Raw genomic sequence first — 19,815 nt, 5'->3', positions numbered from 1 at the left:
AACAAAAGTCAAGACCCTGTAGGTGGTCCCCTTGGGAGTGTAAGGGGCTGTGCGCTCCCAGAGCACTCAGCGCCTGGGAGCTGACTCACCCTGGTGTAAACATGTCTCCGGGTACCACCTCTAGCTTTTCCAGTTTTCCATCTGGCTGTGGTTAAGGGTCAACATATACTTGGCCTTGACCTGACGCCCTGTTTAATTCGAGAGAGAAGTTGGAGAGGAGGGTGGGGTTTAGGGTGAGAAGTTGAAGGTTGTGCCCTGAGGATCACTGTGGCCGGAGCCCACCAGGCGTGTCCCGAGCCCACACTATCGGAAGTGTGATGACCAGTGAGACTGGTCACGTGGGCTGTTTTGGGCGCATGTGATGGAAGGCCAAATTCACGCTGGCCGGAGCCTAAAGGGCTCTTCGGCCATCTGGCTTTAGGCATGTCTGACGCAGGGGCTCAGAAAGGATCCTCAGGACCCACCACCCTCTCTCTATCACCATGAGATCCTCCTGTGTGGAGGATCCTCCTGAGTTTCACATGTTGCTCTGGGGGGCTCTGGCCTCTTCTGCCCCTGGTGGCAGCAGCCACAGACCAGCTTCTGACCCTGCCAGAGCCTCTTCGGCTCCAGCTGGGGTGCGCGCTGGTCCCGAACCACTCCTGTGGGTGTGTGGGAGTGGGTGGATGGGGTCCGGAGTGCTGAGGGGCTTGGTGGCTGGGAGAGAGATGACTGCCCTGTTCTCTGGCTGTCCGGGAAGCGAGGCCCTGTGCCCCGGGCCTGAAACCCATCCACTGTTCTCCAGAGTGAGGTCTGAGGAAGGACCAGCTTCCACCCTGGGGGCAGTGGAGGGGGCACGTGCCCGCAGTGGGGTGGGGCAGGGCCAGGCAGCTGCCAGATGCCCCTTGGTGAAGTGACTGCTCTTTTTCTCCTTGCAGATTCCAAGCCCGGGAGGAACCCGATAGTAAGTAGCCTTTCCCTTGCCCCCACCCCAGCTTTGTGCCCCTACATATGACTCCTCCTCCATCAGAGCTGCTGGTTCTGACAGTGACTGGGTGGGTCCTTTCCCTCCCACGGCCCAGGTGCAGGTTCCCCTGCAAGTTCAGGCTGGGTCTGCCCCACGCAGGGAGCTCTGAACGCGGTGGGGCCTCAGCCAGGCCCTGGCGGGGGATGAGCAACCCCACCCCCACGGCAGCCTCGGCTCCTGGCTCATCCTGCTGGGGACTTCCAGAAGGGCCGGCCAGACGGCAGGTCTGGTTTTGACCATTCGGGTGCCTGGTGTGGTCTGAGGGCAGGCTGGGTTCATTTTCCCCTCTGTGAGTCTCATCCTCAAAGCTGGGATGTCAAGTCAGTAGCACAAACTTTTGAAACTTTAGCTAGCATGTATGGAGCACTTCCCAGGTGGCAGAGTGGTAAAGAATCCGCCTGCAATGCAAGAGATGGAGGTTTGATCCCTGGGTCGGGAAGATCCCCTGGAGGAGGAAATGGCAACCTACTCTAGTACTCATGCCTGGAGAATCCCATGGACAGAGGAGCCTGGCGGGCTACACTTCACGGGGTCGTAAAAAGTCAGACGTGACTCAGCACATGTGTGTGCATGGAGCACTTACCGTGAGCTCAGCATCTGGTTTTGTGTTTCTCCAAGCTGTTCCGGTTTGTCCTGGCAACACACTGAGGTTGGTACTGTTGTCCGAGAGGAAACAGAGGCCCAGACAGGAAAGGTGATTCCACAGTTGGAAAATAGATCAGCCGGGATTTGAGGGCTGTTGTGTGTGACTCCAAAGCAGGTGCTCTGAGCTGTTACCCTGAGCTGACTCCTAGCAAGGCCATCTTCACCCGCCTTTTATGACGCGCTTGCTGTGCAAGGCGCTGGGCCAGGGGCTTTGCACATGTTACCACCGATCCTGCAGCCATCCTGCATGGGGCGTGTACACCAGGTCCTTGCCAGGCTTCGCTTGGGGCCCTGCTCTGTGCTGGCCTCTCAGGGGCAACGCAGGGACCAGGGTAGGGGCTTGGGGAGAGGAGTGGCACTGCTTTCCACAGCTGAGAGGGGACAGGATGAAACATACCATATGACCAGTTCTCAGGTGTGTATGGTTTGCCCACTTTCCCCCCACTTACCAGTTCTTCTATTCCTTTCTTTTTTTAAAATAGTATTTTTAAAGTTTATTTATTTGGCTGCGCTGGGTCTTTGTTGTTACGTATGGGCTTTTTCTCGTTGCAGTGAGCAAGGGCTAATCTCTAGTTGTGGTGCATGGGCTTCTCTTTGCAGTGGCTTCTCTTGTTTCAGAGCACGGGCTCTAGAGCGTACAGTCTTAAGGAGTTGTGGTGCCTGGACTTGGTTGCTCTGTGGCATGTGCAGTCTTCCCGGACCAGGGACTGAACCTGTGTCCCCTGCATTGACAGGCGATTCTTTACCACAGAGTCACCAGGGAAGCCTCCACTGTCTATTTTTAAACATAATAGATGGAACCACACTATAGGTTCAATTTCAAATCATGGGAGATCACATTCAAACATGCTTGGGTCAGATGAGTTGCTGTTATGATATCAAGAAGTTTCATGAAAAAGGTATTTAATGATTTGTAAGATACGAACAAAGCTAGTGGAGATGATGGGATTCCAGTTGAGCTATTTTAAATCCTAAAAGATGATGCTGTGAAAGCGCTGCACTCAATATGCCAGCAAGTTTGGAAAACTCAGCAGTGGCCACAGGATTGGAAAAGGTCAGTTTTCATTCCAATCCCAAAGGAAGGCAATGCCAAAGAATGTTCAGACTACCACACAATTGCACTCATCTCACACGGTAACAAAGTAATGCTCAAAATTCTCCAAGCTAGATTTCAACAGTACATGAACCAAGAACTTCCAGATGTTCAAGCTGTATTTAAAAAAGACAGAGAAACCAGAGATCAAATTGCCAACATCTGTTGGATCATAGAAAAACCAAGAATTGCTTCTTGGCCTTTTGGCTAAGATCAAGTGTAGAAAAACCAAGAGAATTCCCGAAAACCATCTACTTCTGCTTTATTGACTATGTCAAAGCCTTTGACCATGAAGATCACAACAAACTGGAAAATTCTTAAAGATGGGAATACCAGACCACCTTACTTGTCTCTTGAGAAACCTTACGCAGGTCAAGAAGCAACAGTTAGAACTGGACATGGAACAACAGACTGATTCCAAATTGGGAAAGGAGTACATCAAGGCTGTTTATTGCCTGCTTATTTAACTTAATGTGCAGAGTACATCATGTGAAATGCTGGGCTGGATGAAGCACAAGCAGGAATCAAGATTGCTGGGAGAAATATCAATAATCCCTGATATGCAGATGATACCACCCTTATGACAGAAAGTGAAGAGGAACTAAAGAGCCTCTTGATGAAGATGAAAGAGGAGAGTGAAAAAGCTGGCTTAAAACTCAACATTCAAAAAACTAAGATCATGGCATCCGGTCCCATAACTTCATGGGAAATAGATGGGGAAACAATGGAAACAGTGACAGACTTTATTTTCTTAGGCTCCAGAATCACTGTAGATGGTGACTGCAGCCATGAAATTAAGAGATGCTTCTTGGAAGAAAGGCTATGACAAACCTACATAGCATATTAAAAAGCAGAGACATTACTTTGCTGGCAAAGGTCCCTCTACTCAAAGCTATGGTTTTTCCAGTAGTCTTGTATGAGTGGTAGAGTTGGACCGTAAAGAAGGCTAATCACCAAAGAACTGATGCTTTTGAGCTGTGGTGTTGGAGAAGATTCTTGAGAGTCCCTTGGACTGCAAGGAGATCAAACCAGTCCATCCTAAAGAAAATCAATCTTGAATATTCATTGGAAGTACTGATGCTGAAGCTCCAATTCTTTGGCCACTTGATGCGAAGAGCCAATTCATTAGAGAAGATCCTGATGCTGGGAAAGATTGAAGGCAGGAGGAGAAGGGGACAACAGAGGGTGAGATGGTTAGATGACATCACCGACTCAATGGACATGAGTTTGAGCAAGCTCCAGGAAATGCTGAATGGCAGGGAAGCCTGGCGTGAGGCAGTCCGTGGGGTCACAAAGAGTCATATAAAACTGAGCGACTGAACAACAACAGCAAAGATAATCAAATATATTTTGGCCACATGGTCCAGTTCGTAAATAATAACTTCTTTAAGACTACCATCTTTTAGACTTCAAATTTTTTTAAAAGAATATGAAGGATTATGTAACTATATTTTTGGAATTATTCAAACTCGTTCCCTTTCGAAGCCTGAAGGTAAACGGTATTTATGTCAGAACATTTCATGAGACCACTTCTTCTTGGCACTTACAGAACGGTCAAAACCGAAACCAACATTTTCCTGAAACATATCTGTTTTTAGGACATTAGTGTGATCATAAAAGACTGCTGTCCCAGGAGCAGGGGAGTTGGGGTGGGCCTGGAGCTGACACTTGTAGACTGAGCAAACATGTATGGATTCCAAAGGGAGACACTGGGGTTCCAGTATTGGCCAGACAGTTACTAACTAACCCTGAGCAAGTTACTTGACTCTTCTGTGCCTCAGTTTCTTTATCTGTAAAATGGGGAGATATTAACCACCTTGTAGACTAGTTGGGCTTCCCATGGGGTGCTAGTGGTAAAGAACCCACCTGTCAATGCAGGAGACATAAGAGACTCAGGTTCCATCCCTAGGTCAGGAAGATCCCCTGGAGGAGGGCTTGGCAACTCATTCCAGTATTCTTGCCTGGAGAATCCTATGGATAGAAGAGCCTGGTGGGCTACAGTCCTTAGGGTCACAGAGTCAGACACAACTGAAGTGACTTAGCATGCACTCATGCAGAGTGGTTGTTAAGGATTAGCACGTGTTGAGGACCACATACATGGTACGCATTGTATGTGATGCTCCACTATCCTTATTTAGTGCCAGTTAAAAACGACATGCCTTCACAGGGTCCCATGTGCAGGAACATCAGGTCATCCATGCTGAGAAGCCCAGGGTAGCACATGGTGGCTTTGAAGCAGAGAGGGAGACTCGCTGGGGTCTATGGAGATGAAGAAACAGGGGTTCCCCAGCGCAGAGACTGGGGGAGGTTGGGGTATCCTGCCCCAGCACCATTTCCTCTGCCCACTGCAGCTGACCAAGAGCATATCAGTGGCAGACCCAGGCAATGAGGAGCAGGGTTTACTGAGCCGCCCAGCTGTGGAGACCTGCCTGGAGAGCCTGCGGCTGCTGGAGGCCAGCCCAGTCAGCAACCCCCCATCCCCCACAGACCTACCTGAACCCCGAGGGACCATGGAGCACACCAACAACAGGATTGGTGAGTCGGCCTGTTTGGGGGGTCCTGGAGTGCTGAGGGGGCAGCGGAAGATGGACCCTGAGCCCCTAACAAGGGACCAGAGACCCTGGGGATGGAAAGCTCAGCAAGGAAGAGGCAGGGGCTCCCCCACCAGCTTTTATAAGTAGGAGATGCTTTTCATGAAGGAGTTAAGCCATTCTCAGGGGTATCTACAGCTTGCTCCGCCTCTTCATCCCAATTTAAATTTCTGTAAACTAGAGGAGCCTGGCGGGCTACAGCCCATGGGGTTGTAAGATTCAGATATGACTTAGCGACTAAACCACCACCACCAAACCAAGGATAGTCAATAGTTCTGACTTCCCAGGGTCATTGTGAGAATTTATGAAATGATGTTTGCACCACCAGAGGGTGGGTGCGGGGCTCCCTTTGCCTGGTGCCTGCTCTTATTAGAGGGGAAGTAAACACCATCCAGCCCCCAGCACAGGGCCCTTAAGACGGGTGGAGGGAGATGTCAGGAGAGAGGTCAGCCAACAGCTGCCGCTTGGCTGATGTGTTCACATTTGGGCACTGCGCTCTGGTCACCTCTCCTGAGGATCGAGTCAGTCCCTCCGTTTTACAATTGGAGAAACATCGGTTCAGCAGGAAGAAGTGATTTCCCCTGGTGCCCCGAACTGCAGCCTCCCTCCAGCCAAGGCGAACCTTCCACTCTCGAGTCTCCTTCCTCCTCCTCCCCTCACCCTGGTACATCAAGAGCACTTCTACCAAAATGGATACTTGCCCATATTATACCCCTGCTTGAAGCCCTCCAAGGAGTCCCTGCTCCCTGCAGTGTGAATTCCAGGCTGCTTTTTCTCCTCCCTACCAGGCTTGCCTGCCTCCCAACCCCGCAGTTCTGCTCCTCCTGCTCAGTGGCAGTTTTCTATTTTTGGAGCCCTCTCTCACATCTGAGCTTCTCCGTGGGACCTTCTTCCTCACCTGGAATAGTCAACTTCACCTCCTTGAATCTAGTCAATTCTTTTCATTTTAGACCACACCCCTTAGCCTGTGGGATCTTAGTTCCCTGGCCAAGGATCGAACCCATGCCCCTTGCAGGGGGAGTGAGGAATCTTAATTACTGGACTGCCAGGGGAAGTCTTAAATAAATTCCTGATGTCCCAGGACCTTGCATATTTGCCTCCTCCTCCAGGAAGCCTTCTCTGCCCTCTCCACTCTCCTGTCTAGGAGACACCCCCTGGGTACCCCCAGAACCCAGGCCTCTCCACCTTGTGTCCTCAGCTCCCAGCAGTGTGACTGTGTTTTCAGCTTCCTCCCCACCCCACCTGGCTTTGAGCTCCCCGAGGGGCAAGGTCTTAATGGGATCCATCTCTGTCTTCTCTGGAGGGTTAACCATCACTGAGATCATCCCGAAGAGGCATTTGTGATTGTCCTACACAATTCTGTAGCAGGGGTTGGTGGATGGAACTCTTCAGGGCGGGAATTGCAGCTTTCAGCAAGTTTTATTGGAAAAGGATGTATTTTGGGAAATACTGCTGAAGACATCCTCTTGCTAATTTCTTAAGAAGTCCTAGTTTGAATGTTTGAGTCCTTGCTGAGCACAGTGCCTGGAACCACAGGCCTGGGGCTCTGGGAGTGTTTGGCAGGGGTGGGTAGAGGGAGGCACCAGGCTCCCAGCAGGGCTGGGGCATGGGGAGCCTGGTCTATAAGCCTGGTCTGTAAGCTTAGAGGAGGTCTTCCTGGAACATTCAGGAGATGGTGAGCCCTCTGTTCTTCTGACATCTCCCTAGAGGAATACCCCCTGGTCCAGTTCCCAAGGGGACCACACTCTGGTTACCCCTCTACCCCTGGGCACCAGGCATAGGGAACCCTTCACCACCACCCCTCTGCCCCCAACCAAGACGACTTCCTTGGATGCTGGAGCCCTGAATGGGGCAGGAAATCCAAGCAGCTTCTGGAAGACCCTCTCCCTCCCAGCTGGGGAGCGGACAGCCCTGTGGTGGTGGACAGAGCCCAGGGAATCAGGACCCGAGGAACGTGAGGGGGTGACAGCCCGGCCCCCCAGCTTTGGCTGCTTCTACCTGGACAAACACACCCCGCTTCATTCACACCCCTCCTCCTCTACGTCTGTCTGTCTGTCTCTTTCATCTCTGGCCCTCCTTGTTTCTTCTGTGTTTTCCCTCACCTCACCATCACTGGCTTCTATCTTTTGCTAGCCCTTCTGGTCAGGTTCTGCAGGCTTTAGTGGAGGGTGTGTGACTTGAAGCCGTGCTCTCTCTTTTGGGGGGTAAGGTGCTCCCAGCCTACAGCTTGTTTCATTCTTGTAACCTTCTCTCTCTCCTAGAGGTATCCAAAACAGAAAAACTAGATTATGCAATGGGGTTGAGGGTGCAGGGGCCCCAAGAATCTTTGGGGGGGTTCCTGAATCAGAGGGGTGTAACTGGGTTCCCCAGCGAGGCAGGCATCCTGAGCCCCAGCCATCCTGCACCCCACCCTAGCTCTCAAGTTCCCTCTTGATAGCTTCCCCATTCAGACTCCAGAGAGAGTTCTAGGGCTGAGGGGCTGGGAGCTGGCACCCTGCCCTGAGCTCAAGGCCATCAGAACCTGGGCTGCTGGAGTTTACAGTTAGCTGATCTGGGTGAAAGCCAGGCTCCCTACTTCCCAGCTTCTTTGGCAGCTTATTTAGCTCCCCTGAGACTCCAAAGCCCTGGAAGCAGGAGGTCAGTGGTGGGGTGGGTAATGCCGCTAACAGGCTGGGCTGGTCATTCATCCATGCAGTTCACACAGGCAGCCCTCCTGTTTGCTAGGCAGGCACACAGCAATAAGCAATAAACACCAAGATATACCAGCCCCTGCAAAGCTGTCCAGATCTCAGGCTCTTGGCGATTATTAACAGGGTTGAGGTTTCTGTAGGATGTGGTCTGGGTTTGCCTAGACTGAAGAAGTTCCTGGGACTCAGAACTTTGAAAACTGCATCTCAGGAAAACCAAGACGTGTTGCCGCGGCCCCCTTCCCCTTCTCCCGCCCCCACAATCCCCAGATTTCTGCTTTAGGCACGTGAATAGGTGCTGAAAGGGAAGCTGGGCAGGGTGGAGTTTCTTTGGGGATTTCTACTGACTACCTGGTGACCTTGGACAGGTCATTTAACATCCCTGAGCTCCATCTGTAAATGGGGATCGTATAATCATAGGCCATCTACCTTGTGGAAGTGATGCGAAGATTCGGAGGCTAGTGTGTGGGAAACATCCAAGGCGGCATCCGGCAAGGCTAAGCTCTGCCAGTGTTCAATGGTGCTCTCGATATCAACGTCATTGTTCCCTGATTTCTCCCCACTTCTTGCTTTCTCTTCTAACCCTGTCCTCTCCTCTTCTGCCCCATCCCTGCAGAAATGTCAAGAAAATCAGGAGCACCTCCAGTCCTTAAGCCCTCAGCAGGCAACTGCTAGCTGTTTTATCTCCTTTGAACCCCAGGACACCTGTGAAGGCAGCGGGGTTTACTGTGAATCAGAGAGGCTGTATGTTCTCCCTGAGGCCACACAGCAGGAGTGGCAGAGCTAGGATGGGGACCCTCCTCTGCCTCCTGGCTTCTGTACAGCTGGGGCCCTGGTCTCCTCATCTCCCCCACCCTTTTGCCTTGCAGAGAACATCTACATCATGAAAGCTGACACCGTGATTGTGGGGACCGTGAAGGCCGAGGTGCCTGAGGGCCAAGGCCCAGCGGGGCCAGCCGGGCCCGAGCTGGAGGAGGAGCTGGAGACGGACTATGCCTCCCACTACCCGGAGCAGGAGACGGAGCCACCGCTGGGCAGCTGTGGGGACGTTATGTTCTCGGTGGAGGAAGAAGGGAAGGAGGATCCCTTGCCCACGACCGTCTCTGAGAAATGAGGGCTGGGCTGGGGCTGAGAGGGCAGCTGGGTGCCTCTGGAAGGCCACAGTGCCCCTGGTGGCACCCCGCGGGTGGCAGAGGCCTGTCTGGCCTGAAGTGAGATTCCCAGCATCCAGTGGTGGACCCAGCCTGTCTATACGGGAGGTCCCGCTGTTCTATACTTGTATCCCCACCCAGCTGCCTCCCAACCCAGACCTTGGGGAGTCTCTGCTTGTGCGGCAGAGACAACCAAGGGGCTGGATCTGAATGACCAGGAGGGCCTGGGCCCCGTGCCTTCTCCTGCTGCCAAGAAGATGCCCCAGAGTCCTGGGTATCAAACACACACACCAAGCAGAGGCTGAGGCCACGAGGCACATCTCCCCCGCCCCCAGACCCCACTTTCTCCATCACTCTGGCCTCAGGAGTGATGCCCTCCAGGCCTCACTGCTGTGCCAGCCACCCCTAGTTACTGTGAGTGGCCCTGCGGACATGGAGCCAATGCCTATACTTGTTTCTCCTAAATCAGAAGGGAAGTCAAGTAATGGGGTGTTGTCCGCTTGCCTCATCTTGGCCGCAGCCACAGTGCTGCGCTCTGTGCGGACGTGAGTCCCCAGTCTGGCCTCCAGCCCTGCCTGGGCCACTGGGACCCTCCTAGTCTTGCCAGTCTGTCAGAGTTCTGCAGTCTGTTCCACAGTGGGCCCACGGCCCAGGGCATGTCACTGTCCCCGAAGCAAGAGACATCTGGGACCCAGCTACCTGAAGATTCTCAGCAGCCATGGCGCCCTGGCCTAGACGGAGGCCCTGCCCACCCAGCTGCTGCCTGGAGAAGGGCCCTGCTCTGCTTCACCCAGGGGGCTTCCTTGCTAAATGAAGAAGGGGAACTGTGGGCCCTTCCTGGGTTCTTGCCTGCTCTGTGGGGACCATGTGCTCTGTCTTGGGTCATGAAGATACATCCTTCCCAGACCTGCCAGGTATACACAGATCCTGATGGTCCCAGGCCCAGCCTCGGGCTCCAGCCGCTCAGCGCCTGTGATGGAGACTGGGTGTATGTGCTCCGTCATGTCCGAGTCTTTGCGATCCCATGGACCCCACAAGGTGTGACACCACCAGGTTCCTCTGTCTGTGGGATTCTCCAGGCAAGACTACTGGAGTGGGTTGCCATTTCCTCCTCCAGGGGACCTTCCCCACCCAGGGATTGAACCCCCATCTCCTGCAGCTCCTGCCTTAGCAGGTGGATTCTTTACCGTTGAGCCACTTGGGAAGCCCTAAAGGCGATTTGGGTGTACATGCTCACGTGGATGTCAAAAAGCTCCCTGGTCTCACCCAGACATTCTGCCAGAAAACAAAGAACATTTTGTGGTTCAATCTGGACTTCAGGATTTTTGCGTTTCACAGTAAAGATCCAGTGCCCTGACGTGGGGCTGCGGCATCCTGCTCTCCTTGGGGCTCTCAGACTCAAGTCAACAAACAAACAGCCTTGGAAAAGGAGTGTGGGCAGATGATAAGTCTGCCGTGGCCCCGGGATGCACAGTCCGGGCAGCCTGAAGGCTGTTGGAATTACCCTCTGGAAGGCAGGCCAGGGAAAGCTGCTGTTTACTCACCAGCCCACTCAGTCTCTGGAGGAAGTTGAGGCTGGGTCAGGCATCACAAGGGTAGTTTCTGAAACCACTCAGATGTTTTGGGGAAAGTTGGAGAGACGCTGGACACTGGGAGAGACAGTTTACATCAGAACCTGATGTTTACATGGGCTGGACAACTGCCAAAATGCCCTTCGCAAGGACAGTATGGGTGCTCTGCACCCTCCCCCCACCCCCAAGGGCTCTGCAGCCATGACCTGAGGATATTGACATATGGTTCACGGAATGACAGGCTCCCTTGCTGTCACAAAACTTTGATCCTTTAAAAATTCATAAGTTCCCTTAGGAAGCAATTGCAAGGTTCAGGAAATTCTCCCTGAGATTTGAGTACGTCTGAGCGATCCCTCTCCAGTCAGGATAGGGGTTTCCCCTTTATCTCTGCCCCCAGACACCTAGGCTATCAGCCACTGGGGACAAGGAGCCTCCTGTCTGCTGGGGCAGCCGTTCCCACTGCTGGAGGTTTTTCCCTGTGGATGGAGGCAGACCATTCCTTGTGTAATGCCCCCTCCCTGGTCGGTCCAAGGCCCAGCCTTTGAGGATACTCAGAATAAAGCCCTCAGGTTCCAAGGTTCCCTTTGGGTAGGAGGGATACATGGTTTCCCCACGATCCTTTTTCCCTCTGGGCTGAACCTAGCAGTACCCCAGCTAAAGGGAGTCACTTAGTAGCAAAATGAACGCCCCAGCTTGGGGAACCCAGAGAGGACCGGGGGTGAATGTAAGCCTTGGGCTTAGAGTCAGAGCTAGGAAGGTCAGTCTGCCTCCCTGGTGTCAACAAAAAATTCATCTATCTAAGAAAGAATTGGAAGACTGTATTTGAGCCAAATGTTAGGACTATAATCTGGGAAGAGCATCTCAGAAAGCTCTGAGGACTATTCCACCCATTAGAAGTCAAGACACAGTTTAAGTTTTTTTGAGACAGAGGGCTGTACATTAAATGACATATTATTGACCGGTTTACATCATCCAGATCTAAGTGCCATTGTGGTGGGTCATGTGACCCCTTATAAGACCAAGAAGCAATGCCATGTTTTAAGGAGTTGTCTTGTTGATGCTATGAGTACATGACTGGTTGAGCTGGTGTTCCTGCTGATGAAAGTCTGGTTTGATGCATAATACAGATACACAATGTAGTGGGGGGAAGAGGGGAAGCCAGATGGCAGAGAAGAATTCTTATGTTTAAATTTCTCTTGCCTTGCCATAAAAGATGAATTTTATTTCACAGCTTGTCACACTCAGGGGCAGTCTAGGGCCTCCTCTCCACCACAGGCAGCCAGCCCGAAGCCCGGCTCTGACTGTGTCTGCCTTGGGGGCTGGAGGGAGGTGACCTCGCCCGCCCCACCTCCAGGACTCCAGCCCACACCCAGATCTCACAATCAGCCGGGCCACTGAACTAGCCGCTGCCTGTCACGTGGTCCACCTGAGAGCCAGAGAGCGTTTCCCTGCCCTGCCTGCCCAGCAACGAGGGATCCTGCCTTCACTTCTGGTCATTCTGATGTCCAGGTGGGCAGATGGACAAGGCCCCAGATGCCTAGAATTGCAATTCCCAGGCTCTGAGGAGCCAGCCCACACGTGCTCACCCCTCTTCCTGAACAGTTGTAGTCAGGGAGTGACAGTAAGTGATGTGTATTGCGGAAACTATTGCATCAAAGAAAATCCGTTGTTTCCCAAGGCCGTCCTATAGGTTGCAAGCTACTGTAAGGTTCTTAGAATCTCTAAGGTCAGGGTCAGTCCCTAAGCGAGAACAAGGGACTGAATCTCCAGAGCATCGCTCCAGCCACAAGAGCCTAAAGAAGGTGTCTTAGATGTCCTCTCTGTCTGTGGTCACTGGGACCTGATTTTAAATAAAAATCTATGCAGAGATGAGAGGTGGCTCTGATCAAAGTTCCTTGGGTACCTTCTCTCCTCCACCCATTCCTTGACCCTCCCTGTCCTCTAACATGTAGCAGTGGGGGAAGTGCAAGGTAGGAGGTGCTGGGGCCAGGATAAGTAGGGGAAGGGATTCACAGTCAGGGCCTGAGAGAAAAGCTATAATGTGTCAGTACCCTTGACTGGGCTTCCCAGGTGACTCAGTGGTAAGGAACCTGCCTGCCAATGCAGGAGACGAAAGAGAGGCAGGTTTGATCCCTGGGTCAGGAAGATCCCCTGGAGTAGGAAATGACAACCCACTCCAGTATTCTTGCCTGGAGAATCCCATGGACAGAGGAGCCTGTCGGGCTACAGTCCATGGGGTCACAAAGAGTTGGACACGACTGAACACGCACCCTTGACTGGAAGTCGAAGAGAACATATCGAAAGCGTCAAGGGAAGCTCCTTGGACCTTAGGGAGAAGGTGGCCAAGCCCACCTTGGGCTCCTACACCCCACCCCTCTGGGATCCCATAACCAGGTCAGTGAGCAAAGTCATTCTTGTGTCAGATCATGCTCTGTGCTACCTAAACCTAACCCCTAATCCGGGGACTGGCAGAAAGTCCAGAGGGCATGGTCAACTCTAGCCAGGTGGTTTGAGAGGGCTTCCTGGAGGAGGTGCCTTTTAAGTTCTACCTAAACATGACCTGCAAATATCCCAAAGAGGCAGACGGGGGATGGCAAATGCCAAGGTCCTCAGGTGGGAATCCTGGCCCCAGGGTTCAGGAAGCACACTCCCTGGTAGAGCTTAGTGATCAGGGCAGAGAGGAAAGGGAGGTAACAGGGCAGCAACCGGGTCAGATCCTGGAGGGCCTGGTGGGCCATTGTAAGGCCCTTAGATTTTATCACAAGTATGGTTAAGAACACAGTCTGCATTTCTTTCTGTTTTCCTCCTATTAGAACAATAAACATCCTGGTATTATCTCAGCCATGGGCATGAAAGGCAAACGAGGGGCCTCACAGGTTGTTTTGACCTACTTCAGAGGGAAGCCGGGGAAGGAGGCAGTAGTAGCTGGTAGCCAGGAAGCAATTGGATGTGTTTTCTCAGAAGGAGCAGAGAACTGAGACCACATTCCCGGTTAACATCGCAACAGCGGGGCACCCTCGGCTGATGTCACCGCAGGGGGAGGAGGGGGGGGGGGTAAGGAGTCTGTCCAGGTTCCTCTTTCTCTGGGTGTCTTCCAGGAGAGGAAAAACCAAGCCAAAAGACCCTGGGGAGGCTAGAGGCATCTGTGTTTTGGTGTGGGGCATGGGTCATCTTAGCGTGAGGCCCACCCTTTCCTCCCTAGCCCTCCAGCACTTGCCTCTGTCTCATTTCATTACTCTGGCTGCTGATACAGCAAAGGGGATGGGCCCATCAGACTTCAGCCTCCAGCCCAAAGCAGTTCCCAGCTCCTTGGCCTCTGGGAAAGCTCTCAAGGGCTTTCAGCTTCAGTTTCCTAATCTGCAAAATGGGCATAATAATTATTTTTCAAGTGGCTTAGATGGTAAAGAATCTGCTTGCAATGTGGGAGACTCAGGTTCAATCCCTGGATTGGGAAGATTCCTCTGGAGAAAGGAATGGCTACCCACTCCAATATTCTTGCCTGGAGAATTCCATGGACAGAGGAGCTTGGTGGGCTACAGTCCATGAGGTTGCAAAGAGTCAGACTCGACTGAGTGACTAACACACACACTCAAGATGGTTGTGAGCTTCACCAGTAAGACAGGTAAAGAGTTTGGTGTGGTGCTGGGCATATTTCCTGTTCAGCAAATGATATTCATCATATGCAGCATTGTATGAGCTTTAGAGATTACCCAAGACTCTACTTTCTTTACATATTTGGGCTTCATAGTGATAACTGAAAGATAAAAATTGGCTGAGTATCAGCACTCTGTTTTATGAATTGAGGGTCAGAGAGGTTAAGCCACCAACCCACTGTCACACAGCTGGGAAGTGCCAGAGCTGGAATTCAACACTTTAACTCTGGCTGCCGCTATGGTTGGGGCTATGTTCACATTACAGTTAAAATCTGGCAATATGCCCTCTGGGCCAGTTTCCTTTAGAAAGGTCAATTTTATTCCTCTTTTATGGGGAGGCAGAGACAGTTGCACTTTCCTGATGGCTCAGACAGTAAAGAATCTGCCTGCAATGCCAGAGACCTGGGTTCAATCCCTGGGTTGGAAAGAGCCCTTGGAGGAGGAAATGGCAAGCCACTCCAGTATTCTTGCTTGGGAAATCCCATGGACAGAGGAGCCTGGAGGGCTACAGTCCATGGGGTTGCAAAGAGTTGGACACTACTGAGCGACTGACACACACAGGGACAGTTGCTGAAGACTGGGTAAACCTTCCTGAGATTAAGTGGCTTTCTGATGCTTCTGCTGACCTAGCTGGAGTCTTGTTTCTTGAAGATGCTGTCCTTAAGGGTGGTCTGATTCTGAGGTCAGGGTTGACCCAAGGTTGGGACAGAAGGCTGGGAGGACAGGCAGAACAGAGAACCTGTGCTGGAGAGCTGTGTAATTGAACAGTAACCCCTTGTACCCACACTCTGCCCCATCTCAGGATCCCTGAAAGGGAGGCAGATCAAGAGCATGCCTTCCCATTTTATAGAGGGGAAAATTGAGCCCCATAGAGGTAAACAACCTGCCTACCGCCCAGTTTGGTGCTTTTTGGCGGAGACAACTTTAGCTGTTCATTGGGACTTGGTGCGGGATCTTAATCCAAATGAACAGTAATGATCACTTGATGATTTTCATTCTTTTTCTTTCTTTCTTTCTTTTCCTTTCTCCATCCATCAGTCCCTCCTTCCCTTTCTTTCTTTCCTTCTGTCTTTCTTTTTTTTTTTTTAATTGGTGTTAAAATGAAAGTAACTGTGGTAAATTACTTGGGTTCTTATTTATAAGACAGGTTTGCAAGAGCCAAAATGGTCCTCATAATCAGACGAGAATATTATAGGTAAAGGGCTTTGCAGCTTTGAGGGTATCTGGACTGTGCACAACCCTACGCTTAGAAGGACCCATGCTTGGTTTAATGCTCTGCTATCCCTGTCTGAAAAATTAATAATTTTTGAACAAGGAGCCAGTGTCTTCACTTTTCTCTCGGTCCCCAAGGTTCCATAGCCAATCCTGCATAAGGGGCAGGGAAACCGTCTGTTAGGAATTGACTCTATGCCAAAATGCTTTATATACATTACCACTTAACCTCACAGTGACTGTTCTTATAGATGAGCTGGCTGATCCCCATTTCTCAAAAGTGTTGACAGGCTAGTAACTGACCTTAACTGTCCTGGTTATCTCTTACAACATCATGAACCACTTTGAAACTTAGTGGCTTAAAATACCACCTGTTGCTTATCTTGCTCATAAGTTTGCAGTTTGACCTGGGCTTGGCAGGGGCACCTCAGCCCTGCTCACAACAGCACTAGCTGGCACGGGGAACACACTTCTGAGATGGCTGCAGGCTGCTGCTGCCTGTGGGTTCTTCTCCATGGGCCTTACCTGGAGCTGCTTGAGCTTCCTCACAGCATGGTGGCTGGGTTCCTGCAGCAAACAACTGCCAGTAGCAAGTGGAAAACTGACATGTTCATAAAATCTGGGTCCAGAAATGGGCATAGCATCACTTTTGCCAAGTAATATTTTTTAAAAAGTCTTTATTGAACTTGTTACAATGTTGCTTCTGTTGTTTCTATATTTTTTCTATTTTTTTGTTTTTTTTTGTTTTTTATTTTTGCAACAAGGCATGTGCTATCTTAGTTCCCCGACCAGGGATCGAACCCACATCCTCTGCACTGGAACATGGAGTCTTAACCACTGGACCACTAGGGAATTCACGTCACATACTATTGGTCAAGCAGTCACAGAGACTAGATTCAAAGGGAGGGAATGTCGACTCCCACACCCTGATGGGAGTTCAGAGAATTTTGAGATCTTACTATGTGCCAGGCTGTTGCTGCTGCTATTTAGTCACTCTTTGCGACCCCATGGACTGTAGCCCGCCAGGCTCCTCTGTGGGATTCTGCAGGCAAGAATACTGGAGTGGGTTGCCATTTCCTCCTCCAGAGGATCTTCCTGAAGCAGGGATCGAACCTGCATCTCCTGCACTGGCAGGCGAATTCTTTACCACTGAGCAACCACGGAAGCCCCATGTGCCAGGTACTGGGTTTAATTTGATCATTACTGTTCCCAGCATTGCCTCAAGGAAGCTAAATAACCAAATCCAAGTTTGTCTGGACTGTGGGGCTGACCTGTGCATTTAGGAATCCACGCAATCAGAATGTAGCAGGGCCAGAAGCTGTCTGACTCCAGAACATTTAAGGCTTTTGAAATAATGGTTCCCCAGATGGGAAAGCCAAGGCTGCAAGAGGTCTTACTGGACCTCCCCCTCAGGGTGGGTGCGGGGTATGGCACCTTCTAGGGCAGGAAGGGGCCCCTGGGCTGCACGGAGCCTGGTCAGGAAGTCACAGAGGGCTGTGGGCAGATTATGCAATAACAGGCTGTCTCAGGGACATTGTTTTTCACTGAGATGACACTTCACTCAGGAAATACCCACAGCCTTGGCAGGTGTCGAGGGAGGGCTCCTCACTTGTGGTGGAAGACCCCCCAGTGAATGAACATGGCAGTGAGGGACTCTCTAGGTAGACCGGGTCCTCTGGGCCACGTGCATTCGTCAGAAGTTCCCTAAGAGCTGCTCTGAGTCCCTGTGAGTTGGGCTCAGACAAAAGAGATTTAAGATGCCCCATCCTTGCCATCCAGGAAGTTGCACATTCGTTAGATAATAAAACTCAATTATTGAGGTTTCTGGGGCTATCTCATTTAAACCTCACAATGCTCTAGGAAGTGGTAACTATTATTATCCCTATTTTACAGGTGAGAAAACCAAGGCACAGAGTACTTAAGTCATTTGCCCGAGGTCAAACTTGGGCTATGGTTAGAGTCTGAGTTTTCAACCACTTGGCCATGCTGTTCCATTGTAGCTCAGCCTAGGGTTACACTGTGCTGGGGCCCCAACCCAGAGTCCCAGGCACTACAGAACACTGTTTAGACATCTTTGATGTTCAGTCGCTAACTCATGTCTGACTCTTTGTGATCCCATGGACTGCAGCCCGCCAGGCTTCCCTGTCCTTCACTGTCTCCCGGAGTTTGCTTAAATTCATGTCCATTGAGTCAGTGATGCTATCTAAACAGTTCATCCTTTGCCACCCCCTTCTCCTCCTGCCCTCAATCTTTCCCAGCATCAGTGTCTTTTCCAATGAATCAGCTCTTCATATCAGGTGGCCAAAGTATTGGAGCTTCAGCTTCAGCATCAGTCTTTTCAATGAATATTCAAGGTTGATTTCCTTTACAGTTGACTGGTTTGATCTTGCAGTCTGGGGGACTCTCAACCATCTTCTCCAGCACCACAGTTCAAAAGCATCAATTCTTCAGTGCTCAGTCTTTTTTATGGTCCAACTCCCACATCTGTACATAACTACTGGAAAAACCGTAGCTTTGACTAGACAAAACTTTGTCAGCTAAGTTATGTTTTTGCTTTTTAATACACTGTCTATGTTTGTCATAGTATCTTTAGGGCTCAGTAAACATACAGAGAATGGAGTTTGCCTCCTGGCTTCTGTCCACCTTTCCTTTTCAAAGCCCAGCTCCAACCAGGTCATTCTCTCGCAGAGCCTTCAGTAATTCCCCAGTACCTACAGGCCAACGTCTGCCAGTCTGGCCCTCCCAGGCATGTCCTGCTGCCTGTCACAGCTCCTGTATCCAAAACCCCTGTGAAACCCAACTGTGTTCCTCCCAAGTTACCAAACATGGAGGTCACATCCCCACCAAGAAATCTCTTCTCAGCGTCCCAACTCCCAAACCTCCACCCTCAACTTTCTCTTCTTCCTTCAGAAAGCCTTCCAGGACCACCCAGGACAGGGACATCTGTGTCCTTCACGTTCCCCCAGCACTGACTATGAAGAAGGTTGGAGGCCTAGTTCCAGAGGGCACATACAAAATATTTCCAGGACTTCCCTGGTGGTCCAGTGATAAAGAATCCACCTGCCAACGTGGGGAACAAGAGTTTGATCACTGAATCAGGAAGATTCCACATGCTTTGGGGCAACTAAGCCCGTGAACCACAGCTACTGAAGCCCATCCTCCCTGGAGCCTGTACTCTGCAGAAAGAGAAGCCACTACAATAAGAAACCCGCACATTGCAACTAGAGCATTGCCTGTACTTGGTGCAACTAGAGAAAGCCTATTTATTCATTTTTGTAGCCAAAAATGAATAAATAGAGAAATAAAATTTTTTCAAAGTACTGAAAATCTTAAGAAATTTCTGTATGAAAAGATGAATTTGTTCATGGATTCATTCACTCAGCCCCTCATTTTGTCACTCAAGCAACAGATCTGTGCAGGGCACCTACTATGTGTCAGGAACCATGCTGAGGAATACAGTGTGGCTGGGAGGGGATGGGGATCCATGGAACTGCTCTCAAGGAGTCAAAGCCTGACTGGGGAGATGCGTCTGAGGTCAGGTGATGGCTGTGGGTGTGGTCTTTGCTGTGACAGAGGTAAACCCAGGGCTCTAATACCCACTGTGTGGTCTCTAACCCAGGTGGTGGATCTCCACTTCCTCCTCTGCAAATTGGACTAAATAAGCATCTATCCCAAAGAGAAGTTGCAAGGATTAAATTTATTCATTAGTTTGTTAAATAAATATTTATTGAGCTCAAACTGTATGCGCTGCTGGTTCCTGGGGACCCAACCTTGCCCTCATGCAGAGGGACAGTAAAAAGCATATGAGAGGACTTCCCTGGTGGTTCAGTGGTTAAGAATCCACCTGCCAATGCCAGGGTCATGGGTTCGATCCCTGGTCTGAGAAGACTCCACATGCCACTCCACAGCTAAGCCCATAGTGAAAGGCACTCAGTTGTGTCCAGCTCTCTGTGACCCCAGGGACTGTAGTCTGCCAGGCTCCTCTGTCCATCGAATTCTCCAGGCCAGAATACTGGAGTGGGTTGCCATTCCCTTCTCCAGGGGATCTTCTCAACCCAGGGATCAAATCCGATCCCTGAATTGCTAGCAGATTCTTTAGAGTCTAAGCCACCAGAGAAACCCTAACGAAGCCCATGTGCCACAACTACTGAAACCTGTGCGCCCTACAGCCCGTGCTCCCCAACAAGAGGAGTCACTGCGGTGGGA

The 19,815-nt window shown here is 51.0% G+C and overlaps 1 protein-coding gene across 4 annotated transcripts in view; it reads left to right on the top strand.

Moving 5' to 3' along the window:
* TNFRSF8 (TNF receptor superfamily member 8) overlaps positions 1-19,326 on the top strand; it is a 78,747-nt gene extending 59,421 nt beyond the window's left edge. For 3 of the 4 annotated variants that reach the window (XM_043924036.1, XM_043924035.1, XM_043924037.1), the window contains 3 exons: positions 918-943; positions 5,096-5,279; positions 8,892-14,165. In XM_043924036.1, the coding sequence (XP_043779971.1) occupies positions 918-943; positions 5,096-5,279; positions 8,892-9,136 (455 nt within the window). In that variant the 3' untranslated portion in view covers positions 9,137-14,165. Of the gene's footprint in view, positions 1-917; positions 944-5,095; positions 5,280-8,891; positions 14,166-18,519 lie in introns of those variants that run through there. The other variant, XR_006344974.1, reaches the window with a different exon arrangement.
* Positions 19,327-19,815: the final 489 nt, after the last annotated feature.

This window comes from Cervus elaphus, chromosome 14 (genome assembly GCF_910594005.1).
Source record: "Cervus elaphus chromosome 14, mCerEla1.1, whole genome shotgun sequence".
In the NCBI taxonomy this organism is placed as follows: Eukaryota; Metazoa; Chordata; class Mammalia; order Artiodactyla; family Cervidae; genus Cervus; species Cervus elaphus.
This window is presented reverse-complemented; position numbering and strand designations above follow the sequence as displayed.